The 12,118-nt window shown below is 43.4% G+C and overlaps 1 protein-coding gene across 3 annotated transcripts in view; it reads right to left on the bottom strand.

The window, feature by feature from the left end:
• Positions 1-224: 224 nt before the first annotated feature.
• COMMD7 (COMM domain containing 7) overlaps positions 225-12,118 on the bottom strand; it is a 20,988-nt gene continuing 9,094 nt past the window's right edge. For 2 of the 3 annotated variants that reach the window (XM_034640279.1, XM_011223713.3), the window contains exons 4-9: positions 3,708-3,764; positions 3,589-3,626; positions 3,043-3,133; positions 2,671-2,720; positions 2,236-2,284; positions 225-1,703 (exon numbers count right to left, since the gene is read on the bottom strand). In XM_034640279.1, the coding sequence (XP_034496170.1) occupies positions 1,627-1,703; positions 2,236-2,284; positions 2,671-2,720; positions 3,043-3,133; positions 3,589-3,626; positions 3,708-3,764 (362 nt within the window). In that variant the 3' untranslated portion in view covers positions 225-1,626. The other variant, XM_034640280.1, reaches the window with a different exon arrangement.

The raw sequence follows: 12,118 nt of genomic DNA, 5'->3' as shown, positions 1-12,118 counted from the left end.
AATGTACCTTTATGTACTCATATGGAAAGTTCTCCAAGATATATTAAGGACAGTAATATACAATGTATAATCATCTGTGTAAACACCAAAAAGCAAGTAAAAATTTAAATTCCTGTTGCTCATATGTGGGAGGAAAACCCTCTGGAAGGATATTTAAGGAGCTAACAGCAGGGGTTATCTGTTGGAGAAGGGCAGTAGGGAAACCCAGTAAATGGGAGATAAGGTAGAATCATCTTTTTGCTTTATTCCTTTTTACATTCTGATAAATGCACATATTCTTTGACCCAGCAATTCCACACCCATATATTTACTTTACAAATATACTTCCACACATGCACAATGACATACAAAAATATTCAGATGCAGAATGATTTATATGAGAAAAAGAATGGAACCAACCCAAACACCTACCAGTAGAAAACCAATTTAAAAAATCACCCATTTGAAGAAACACGGTGCATCTGTTACAAAGAATGAGCCCACTCTGTTTGTGTTTGTTTTCCCCTTTCTCTGTTCAGATGTGGAATGATTTTTAAGTGAAGTAGAAAAAACGCAAGACACGGGATGCCGTGTGTACACTATACCACCACTTGTGTGGGAAGAAAATCAAACGCTATGCCTATATACTTGCAAATGCAAGAAATATGTCCGGAAGAACACAGAATAAACTGTAACAGTGGTTACCTGGGGAAAGGAACTAGGTAACTGGGGAATGGGGGTGAGAAGGGATTACTTTACAATGTACCTTTTGAACCACATGCTAGGCGGGGGCCTAAAGTCATCAGAACACAAAGCACTCACGCTTTTCATGATGTTTTTAACCCCAGTCTCCCCTGAACTGCTCTTACAAATTCAGCTTTTGGGCCACAGCTAATTTCACTGAAGACTGAGGGCCTTCACCAAAACCAGGAAAATAACAGTTGAAGATTAGAGCACTAGCGCTCTGCAAGGCAGATGACTCTTTCATCCATGCAGACACAACTGGATTCAGACCTTTTCTTTAGAACCTTTTTTTATTCATCATCTAACCAACAGAGAAGGTCAGCCTGAACCAAAACAAGCTAAAATAGTCTCATTACAACACAACAGGGCACAACCTGAAATGAGGACAGAGGTTGGCCTCAGTTCTTTTCAGAGCAGACCAAGCAACATTTATACACAGGTGCCCCGTTAAAAACTGATTAGCAATGCACCACCACCACCACAAATGCAGAGTGCGTAGAAAAATCGCTGGGGGCTCCCCACGTGTGTCAGCCATAAATAAGCCCTTGCTTTTTTGAGGGGAGGGTGATCAGTGTGCATCTTGATGGCACCGATCTGTTTACTCTGGAACTTTGATGGGGGAGGTAACCACTTACTTCCTCCCGTGGATTTGAGATGCAACAGCCTGTTGGAATATCGAAAAAGTGTCCTGGGAGATAGGTGCTGGAGGTTCCCCTCACAAAGAATTCAGAGTAATCGTACAGGGCTCTTTAAGTACTTAATCCTGTTGTTTTCCAGAAACCTTTGCACCTGGGCTCCCAAGAAGCAAGCAGGGCCCTTATCAGCACCCCAGAGGCCTGTGGGCGAGGTGCCTCTCAGAGCAGCCACCCATGGAAGAGAAGGGGGCAGGGAAGGGGCCAGAAATCAGCTCAAACACTCCATGCTGGCTCTGACTCGCTCCATCTCGTGCAGGAAGCTGTAGAACTGAGGCAAGGTTAATTCTGGGGAGAGAAAATTCAGCTTCAGGTAAATGTTTCCAACTCCACAGAATCATCCAAGAAAATGAATTTCCACCCAGAGATTTTTTTCTCTTTTTCTTTTTTGACTTAGTACATCTAAGCAGCTCTTGATGGGTAATTGACCATAATAAAGAACTGAGAGCCTTGAACATAGAAAGGTTCTCGGCTCCATACAAAAGTGGAGAATTTAAAAATGGCATAACTCCACAGCACAAAGAGATGAAAGGGTATTATTCAGGATGTTCAGCACGACTTTTGTGGCAAGAGCTGCTTGCTCTTCAATCTTCACTGTCCCTTCTCCCTGCGCTTTCCCGTTTTCAAAGAGGCTCTTCAACTGTGGGGTCTCCAACCTGCTGATGGCTTATTATTTATGAGAGGAGAGGCAGTGGAATGGCTACTCCACAGCTCGCATATGACTTTTTTCTAGAAGAAATGATTTGTGGTGCTTCATGAGCCCACGGACTGAAGAGAACATGGAAAAAGTGAAAAGGCTCAAACAGGAATTCAGACTCACCTATGTACAAATTTTCAGTTTGATTTCCTTTCTTAACCACCATCTTTAACTGATTAAAAAAAATAAAATAAAAATTTAAATTAAAATGATGACAACAGGGCAAAGAAATTCTTGAAATCCTTTCACTTAAACATCAAAGCATCCAGCTTCTGACTTGAGAGTCAAACAGGAGCAATCTGGATCCACAATCACCAAAACTTCTATCAATTCTTATGATTATAGAACAATCAAGCTTTTAAGAAAATTATCAGGATCCTATTAATCTGACAGCTGGGATGGTTAGTGACCACATTTTTGGCTGACAACACTGCTCTCAAGTACACAAGGCCCTTCAGTGAACATCCACTTAATTGGTCTTTCAAAAAAAATCCAACGTCGACTTAATTTTTTAACCAAGTCAAAAATCTATCCATTTTTACAGATCTGGAGACTTACTTGTAAAAAAATACTTCCCACTTTCTCCAGTTCACTGCTCCCAGATGTCACTGTGACACAAAAGAGAAAAGTAGTAAGTGACGGGTTGACAACAGACCTATACTCTGAACACCCTGATCTTGCAGGCTGTCCAGCAGAAGCCGTGCAGGGACGAGTACGAGGACGGCAAAACGGGCTCTTCAGGAAGTCAACTTATAGAGAGCCATGGATAGAAACAGCTGCCAAATGCCAGCGGCAATACAGAGAAGCAGCTGCTGGTCCCAATTGTCTGTGAGGACCGAGGACATATTCTCCCCATGGAAACTATCTGAAAGCCTCTGAAACCCCACCCTACAGCCCCCAAATGATCCGGCACTGGCTCTAACTAGTTACCTCCAAATTTCCACTCCATATCTATAAGCTGGTTAATCATCAGAGTCTGTCCTATGGCCCATCGAGCAAGGGTGGGGGCACTCTGCTTCCACTGAAACAAAAGCAAAAAGCCGAAGAAGTCATAACAATGGGGAAAATGCACCCTCTTCATTCTGCCCCCCAACACAGCAATGTTTAGGATTTATACAGACAAGGGGAAGAATGCAGAACCAAGGGCTCAGCCTGTATGTATAGATCTGGGAGATAGGGGTAGTAAAGAGGCACAGAAGACGGTATGTTTTCTTTCATTCCAAGATTTAGTCCCAGGTTGTGACAAAAACCTGCATGACAATTAAAGTCAGTCAAATCAGAGGCAAAAAATTAAAGATGCACTGAACAGTGCCGTTTAAACACTGTATGTATGTCATTTGCATGAAAGCCATTAAGCTGGGGAAATAACACAGAATGATTGATGGTTTTTCCTTAGTCGGCATTTCTCATTTGTTTCTTTTCATGAAATAAAAGCAAACAATCTTAATTAACCTTGATTAAGAGGAATTATGATACCTTTTCAGAAAAGAAAGTGGCTTTCTCCTCACTAAGACCTATAAGAGAACAGAAGGAGACTTTAACATAATAAAGAACCACCGGGCCTGTCACCCTGAGCAACCTTGGCAATGACCTACCAAGAGTTATGAAATCAGCCCGAACCTGATCGGCTGTGAGACTCTTCTTCAAGGCACCTGGGAAACGGGAGAAATCAGTTAAAAAGGGCTTATCAGTTAATCAATTGGCAGTAAGTATCAATAGACATAACTGATATGACAGAGAGGACAAAGGGGATACACAAACAACATGGCTACCTCCAGGAAAATGTCAATCTAGCCATGGAGCAGAGGCACTTAGGAAGCAACTGGAGAACGGGACAGCATAGTTTGTTTCTTGTACAACACAAGTGTTTACTCCTCCAGAAAGTATGAAAGAAGTTAGAGAACAAGAAGGACTTTATGGACTTGGGGCTGGAGGTACCTGATGTGAGGAAAGAGGCCACAGATTTCCTGGAGCCAAGTCGGGGAGCTCAACGTCAGGGTGGGCATAAGGGCAACAGCCTAGAGCTGCACTGTGCAATACAGAACCACTGAAGATGTGTGGTTATCTAAATTTCATTTTTCTCCTAGCACTAAATTTTAAATTAACTAAATTAAATAAAATTAAAATTTAAAATTCTGTTCCTCAGTTGCACTGTTTCAAGTCCTCAATGGCCACACAGGTCCAGTGCCCACGGGACTGAACAGTACAGCTCAGAGACCATTTCCATCTATTTAGATAGTTCTGTTGGACAGAGCTGCCATAGAAAATCAGCTTTCAGGAGGTAAACAAAGATGGACTAACGGTTGGCCTCTACAATTCACAAGTCATTTCCAGAGGAGCCGGGCAGAGCTTCCCCTCACAAGCCCCGAGAGCACTCCCCTGTGGGGGCCCGCTTTGTTCTGCCTGCGAGGTCCAATTCCTGAAAACAAAGTGTTGCCAGCAATCTGGGCTTCTCAATGTTTAACTGCGGGCTACAGCCTGGAGTCACAATTTGGCAACCGCTTTAAAATTTTCCACTTCTTAGTCTTCCAGAAGATGACTAATTAAAGAATAAGGAGACATCCACCACCATCCAGGGAAGGCCCTGGAGTAATATCCAAAGCCCAACTCCCCACCCTCAGCTCACTCCTGAAAAACAATCCTAAAGGCTGTTTGTCCTCGAAAAATAAATCATGTAAACAAAGGGAGGAAATCTTTTATCGCCAAAATCAGACTGAGCAAGGAAGCCATAGGGAAATAAAAAAGGCAAGACACCAGGAAACCTTGGCCATAAAGGCCCTCCAAGACGGCCACTTCCTAGCCAATTCAATTCATTCGTTAACTACCACATGTACAGCTCCTCAGTGTGTATCTAGCTCAAATCCAAAATTTTGCTTGATGATCCCGAAGTAGTCTGAAGTGGGGATTGCTACTGAAACCTTTAATTTACCAGGAAACTAAAGATAGGAAAGATTAAGCTTTGGGGGAGAAAATCTGGCAAAGCCACATAGTCAACAACTGCACTGCCAAGAGGCCCCCAACAGAAACGCTCCCGAGAGCATGTACGTGCGGAGCTCTTCAGCAACGTTGGTCGTAAAGACAAACGTCAGAGACAGTGCTGGCTTTGGGGCATCCACACGGCAGCCTGGGCACCCAGGTGATTTTGTTAAAACTTGCGTCTGTCAGACCATGTCTCTGCCCTGCTCAAAACCCTCTTAACAGCTCCGCCTTCACTCACAATAAAATCCAGAGCTCTTACAATGCCCTGCAGGAACTGGCCGCCTCTAGAGCCCCTAAACTCTTCTCTCCCTCCCTTACTCAGCTTTTTCTGTAATATGCCGGGCAGGTTCCTACCTCCTGGCATTTGCCCTTGCAATTCCGTCTGCTGGGGACACTCGTTCCTAAATCTGCACGTGGCCTGTTCCCTCACGTCATTCCGGCCTCTCCTTGAATCTCACCTCCAAAAGGATCCCTGGCTACTCTATTTCAAGGGGAGCTGCTCTTCACCGGCAGCTTCTACTGCTGTGCTTTTCTGCAATGCATTCCTAACCACCCAACTTCATGGGACATATTTAGTGTTGATTTTTCCACTAGAACATCAGTTTGATGAGAAAAAGGACTTGGTCTGTTTTTGTCCATTGTTGTGTCCCCAGCCATACTTTAAAAATATATTTATATCATGCTAGGCTTCAAGCCCTCGGTTAATCAATTAATCTTCCTTTCTTTTTATTAAGATATAATTGACAGAGGGGCGCCTGGGTGGCGCAGTCGTTAGGCGTCTGCCTTTGGCTCAGGGCGTGATCCCGGCGTTCTGGGATCGAGTCCCACATGGGGCTCCTCGGCTGGGAGCCTGCTTCTTCCTCTCCCACTCCCCCTGCTTGTGTTCCCTCTCTCATTGGCTGTCTCTCTGTCACATAAATAAATAAAATCTTTAAAAAAAAAAAAAAGATATAATTGACAGGGCGCCTGGGTGGCACAGCGGTTAAGCATCTGCCTTCGACTCAGGGCGTGATCCCGGCGTTCTGGGATCCAGCCCCACATCAGGCTCCTCTGCTATGAGCCTGCTTCTTCCTCTCCCTCCCCCTGCTTGTGTTCCCTCTCTCGCTGGCTGTCTCTATCTCTGTCAAATAAATAAATAAAATCTTAAAAAAAAAAAAAGATATAATTGACATATGGGTGCCTGGGTGGCTCAGTCGGTTGGGCAGCTGGCTCTTGGTTTCCTCTCAGGTAATGATCTCAGGCCCTCTAGCTCCACACTCAGTGGGAAGTCCGCTTCAGGCTTTTCTCTCTTCCTCTGCCCCTCCCCCACCCCCCTCAGCCCTGCCTGCCTGCTCTCTCTCTCAAATAAATCTTTAAAAAAAAAAAAAAAAGAAAGAGAGATATAGCTGACATATAACATTGTGTAAGTTTAAGGTGTACAACCTGTTGGTTTGATACATTTACATATGGCAATATGATAGCTACTATACCATTAGCTAATATCTCTATCACATCACATAATAACATTTCCTTTCTGTGGTTAGAACCTTTGAGATTTTTTTTTTAAGGTTTCTATTTATTTTTATTTGAGAGAGAGAGAGACAGAGAGAGAGCAGGAGGAGGAGGCAGAGGGAGAGGGAGAAACAGACTATCCGCTGAGCAGGGAGCCCTACCCAGGGCTGCATCCCAAGACCCCGAGATCATGACCTGAGCTGAAGGTAGACGCTTAACCAAATAAGCCACCCAGGCACCCCTAGAACCTTTAAGATCCAAGTTCTTACTGGGGTGCGTGGGTGGTTCAGCTGGTTAAGCATCTGCCTTTGGCTCAGGTCATGATCCCAGGGTCCTGGGATCAAGCCCCACACTGAGCCCTGTATCAGTCTCCTGCTTGGTGGGGATTCTGCCTCTCCCCCTGCTCATGCTCTCTTCTCTCAAATAAATACATAAAATCTTTAAAAAGATCTAAGCTCTTAGCAGTCTTGAAGTTTATAATACAGTATTGTTGATTATAGCTCTTAACTTCTTTTTCAGCTTTCTCCTTTGGTGATTCCTTTCTCCTAAGCACATGACAGGCCTGAAGCCTTGACTCTATATCAAACAGAAAGCAAATGACAAGTCCAGGTCTAGAGTCCCCAGAACATGCCACTTAGGGAAAAACCAGGGTGAGGGTTTTACTTTTGCCAGGAAACAGTTGGAAAACCTAATATATTATTCTTTTAGCCAAAAATCCTCATAAGCTTATTCAGTGTAATAAGGGAAGTCCAAGGAACAGAACTAAGCATTGATTAAAACTCCAGGAGAAGGAAGCAGATGGGAGAGGGGGGAAGGCCTATTCAGTTAGTGATTGCTGACCAGTTGAATCCACTTCCCTGAGGCTCATGGAAAGACAGAAATCATAGTCACGGCACGTGGATTTACTGAGGACCTCCTAAGTGCCAGCACTATGCTAGCTGCTGGGAAACATCAATGAACCACAAAGACAATGTCTGCCCTCATGAGGCTTACATTCTATTGGGAAGCAAAAGACCACAACTATAATGAAACAAGTAAGGAAGCCATACAGAGTATGACTAAAAAGTGCCACAGAGAGAAGTAATAAGAGTGGGGTGAGGTAGGGAGTCCTGGGGAACTCAGCTCAACAGTTAATTAAATACCATTTGTGACTACTGTTCAATGCTGATTATTCTGTTTTTGCCCAGCCAGAAAGAACTCCTTTGGGAGAGAAGGAGAGTTATCACCTTTTCCTAAAAAACAATCAGTTACCCACAAGGGCCAGATATCTTGCTAAGTAATAAAATAAAATCAGGCTTAAATAGTAGCCTTACAGCCAAGTTATCTGTAATCCAGGAGTTATCTGTGTCTAGAAGACAATCATAGTATTAGCAGCAGTGCACTGCCACTCACTGAAGTATTTCACATTTAGTATCTTTCTCTATTCTTATAATGATGTGTGAACTCCTACCATAAGCTCTGTTTTCTGAGGACACTGATTCTCAGAGAGGTTCAGTAACTTGGCTCAAGATTTCTAAGCTGTTAAGTAGCCATGGTGACAAATAAGCACACAAGGGCCATCCAGCAACCAAATGCAATGTGGGGGCCCTCCCTGGATCCTGATGACAGCAACCAACTACAGACAAACAAAATGCATGAGACAATGGTGACATCTGAACAGACTGCATATTTTAATTTCAGATACGATAATGGCATTGGGGTTGATAAGGGGGAAAAGGGGCCTTTATCTTTAGAGATAATGACTAGGTATTTAAAAATAAAATGATAGGACCTCTGAGATATGCTTTAAAATAATCCAGTTTGGACAGCAGTGAGAAGTGGGAGGGGTGTAGATGAAGCTATCTGGCTATGGGCTGATAACTACTGAAGCCACGTGTTTTTAAGAATTACATACTAAGTATAAAAGAAAAACATTAAAAAACAAAAACAAAAGCCACTGGGCATTATGCCAACCATGGGAGGTACTGGCCCCAGCTCTTCCACTGTAAGATCCTAAGCAAGTCACTTCCCTTCTCTAGGGCGCTGTCTCTTTATCTGTAAGACAAAGATTAGACTAGATCAGCACTTATAAAAAGCTTTTACCTGATCCCCTCCCTGCAAGAAGAAAGAGCAGGAGGGGAAGAAGGAGGGGGAGGAGAAGGAAAAGACGGGTTTCATGGTTAACTGTTTCTCAGATACTGGATAAGCAGGTTTCTTTATTGCGGGACTTTTCAGAGCTTGAGATATGTTAATGTATATGTCTCTCAAGATTCCAAGGCTCGGGGAAGTGGGAGGGGACAGTACTTCCTGTTTCTGGCTGATCACAGAAGCCTTTTCTGGCTGAAAACACCAATTTGGGGACAACTGACCTAGAGGGTGGTGGCTCCCCTAGCTCTAACAAGCTGTACTTCTACGAAGAGGCCTTAGTGCAAGGCAGGCCCAGGATGCGGGACAAGGAAGAGGGTGAGGACCTGGAGGCCCCTGTATTTCAGATGAGACTCGGGAAGCCTTGAACACCACACCGAGGATTATGGACCTCAGCATGGAAGTCAACAGCTGTGAGGTGCAACAAGATCCCAGGTGTGCTGCAGGAGTGTACCCCAGGCCAGGCTGGAACCAGGGATGAAAGGGAAGCAGTGGAGATGTCACTGCCACAGTAAGGCAGGAAGGACTAAGAACTTGTTCTGGGCTGAGGAAAAGAAAAAGTGACTTATAAGCTACATCCTCAGATGATTACTCCTCATAATCTGAGAAGGCACAGGACTGAAACTAACTTGAACTATCAATACATAAAGCTAAAGTTTAGCCAACATCGTCTTAAGTATTTTGTATATATTAACTCATTCATTCCTAATGCCACAACCATACTGCTCTTATTACTCTGTTTTTCAGATAAGAAACAGGCTGATTTGACCGAGGTTGAATAGCTATTTAGGTAATGTGACTAACACTCAAATCCATGTGTGCCTGCAAAGCCCACCTCTTGAATGGTATGCTGTGAGTTCCTCAGGGTTCTCTGCACCTAAAAATGATCTGCTATAAACAATGACAATGAATCTTGCCTGAAAAATATACACCCAACATCCCCTGGGAGGGTCACAGGATCTCCCAAGTTCAGTTCAACTCATGCAGCATGTACTAAGCATCTGCTTTATGTCATCACTTCTCTTGTAACCTTGGCTCAGGAAAAGAAGTACAAGATCCTCCCCTGACTTCAAAGAACAAGCTCTCGGTTAAAGCCACAAAACAGACACATGTAAAACAGCACGAACAATAGAAAACTGTAAACGATTACAGTCCAAAATGATAACTGCAGACAAAAAACATCTCTCCCGAGCTGAGAGGAAGGGAGGTCACTGCGGACTGAAGTGGTTTAGGAAGGCTTTCTGAAAGGCAGCCCAGGGGCCAGGGTTCCAGGGTTGGGGAGGACTGAAGGTAGTCTGACAAGATTGAGGTGGGTGGGGAACAGAGCTAAAGAAGACGGGGAAAGAAGGGGGGCAGGGATGCCAGAAGACAGAAGTCTCCTGAAAAATCAGTGTCCACAACAGCTGTGGGGTAGACAGGTCTCTACAACAGACAAACCCATCCCCACAGGTATAGGCCAGAATGAGAAAGACGACTCTGGCACTACACTCCAGACCCTACAGAAACACTCACACTGGGGAGTGCACAACGTCCTGAGGACGCTCACTGCGGCACTGTTTCCAAGAGTGAAAGGTTAGCAAGAGACATCCAGTGCATGGCACATTATAGCCCTCGGAAGAAGTCAACGTGGAGAAATCTCCATGACATACTACAGGAAAAAATACAAGTGCAAGTGCACTTTTAAAATTTACTACCATTCATGAAAAACAAAACTACATGAATGCATATATGAGTGTCCACCAGTGGACATGAAAATATAAAAGGATATACACCAAAATTAAGCTCTGATGGTGCCTGGAGCCAAGAGGAGCATTAGAGTAGAAGGGATCTTTCACTTCTGACTCTGCACTGTTGTAGGTTTGCAATGAAAATTTAGTCCCTTGTTAAAAAAGACTGAACATTCTCATCCAGCCTTTGGTTCACATGCCTAATCCACCACTAGGGCAACAAATACAAGAATTACACAAACAGAGGATGAGAAAATTTCAGAGTTGGAAACCTCAGGATATTCTGATTTGAGCCCCCTGATTCGAGAATCTCAGGAGCAAAGGACAGGCAAAGGAAAGGACCTGCATTAAGATATGGGAAGGCACCCAACAGGAACAAACAAATTAAGCCCCAACTTTCAGTGCACCACTGGGCTGAGAGCTTGGGAAGATCAGTCCATTGCCAATTTGTAAAATGTGCAAACAGGAATGCTGTTTTACCTCCTCTCAGCCTGGTCAACACAGATTCATTCTGAGACTGGCCTCAAATGTCACCTCTCTTTATAATAAAATTAACTTTTGATTAAATTGCCAAATTAACTCTAGCAACTCTTTAGACAACGTGCAGTCAAAAATAAACAATTAAGACAACCTGTAGTCCTTCCACCCAGATAGAGCCACAGTTAACATTCTTTTTTTTTTTTTTTTACAAAAATAGGATTGTGGTAGATAGTTTTATAAACTATTATTTTTATTAAACAGTATATAGTGAATGATTTTCCGTATCATTACATTTTCCTCATCAGCATCTTTTTAAATTATTACAGAATTTGAAAAATAAGATCAACATTTTACTGAGGTAGTATGTTATGAATATCATTTACATTATCACAATCTTCAAAACAAGCCCCCTCCACATACCAAGAAAAAGCTCAGATTGGCCGAAAATGTTAGAGAGGGGTTGTTGCTAAGGGTTGGGAGAGATTGGGTATCTGGACAAAGTGACACTAATCAGCAAGTGACAGACCCACATCTACCTAACTCAGGACCGTGAATTTTTGACCACCATGATGTTCCCCTGTAAAAACAGACCACAGCACGTGACACTAACCTCTTAACTGCTGGGCAGTTTGTTTCTAATTTTTCTGTACCATCAAAACAGTGCTATGATGGATATCCCTACAGCTAAACCTTTGGGCTCACCTCCTCCTGGCTAGAGACTTTTCCTGATTGCTTGGCAAATTACTTCTGAAACCATCTGCAGTGAAAGACCCTTTTTATTTTCAATCCATCGTGGACTGATATTTTTGTAAAGCACAATGAAAAATTTTTAAAAAGCATACAAAGTATAAGCCCCGAATGGTTAAAATGGTAATTTTTACATTATGTATATTTTACCACATTAAAAAAAAAAAAAGCCCCTGGGTGCCTGGCTGGCTCAGTCATTAGAACATGTGACTCCTGATTTTGGGGTTATGAGTCTGAGACCCACACTGGGTGTAGAGATTACTTAAAAATAAAATCTTTTATTTTTTTAAAGATTTTATTTATTTATGGGGCGCCTGGGTGGCTCACTGGTTAAGCATCTGCCTTCGGCTCAGGGCGTGATCCTGGCGTTCTGGGATCGAGCCCCACATCGGGCTCCTCCGCTAGGAGCCTGCTTCTTCCTCTCCCACTTCCCCTGCTTATGTTCCCTCTCTCACTGG

The sequence above is a fragment of the Ailuropoda melanoleuca genome, chromosome 13 (assembly GCF_002007445.2).
Source record: "Ailuropoda melanoleuca isolate Jingjing chromosome 13, ASM200744v2, whole genome shotgun sequence".
NCBI classification, from domain to species: domain Eukaryota; kingdom Metazoa; phylum Chordata; class Mammalia; order Carnivora; family Ursidae; genus Ailuropoda; species Ailuropoda melanoleuca.
Note: the sequence above shows the minus strand (reverse complement) of the source record. Positions and strands in the feature narration are given on the sequence as shown.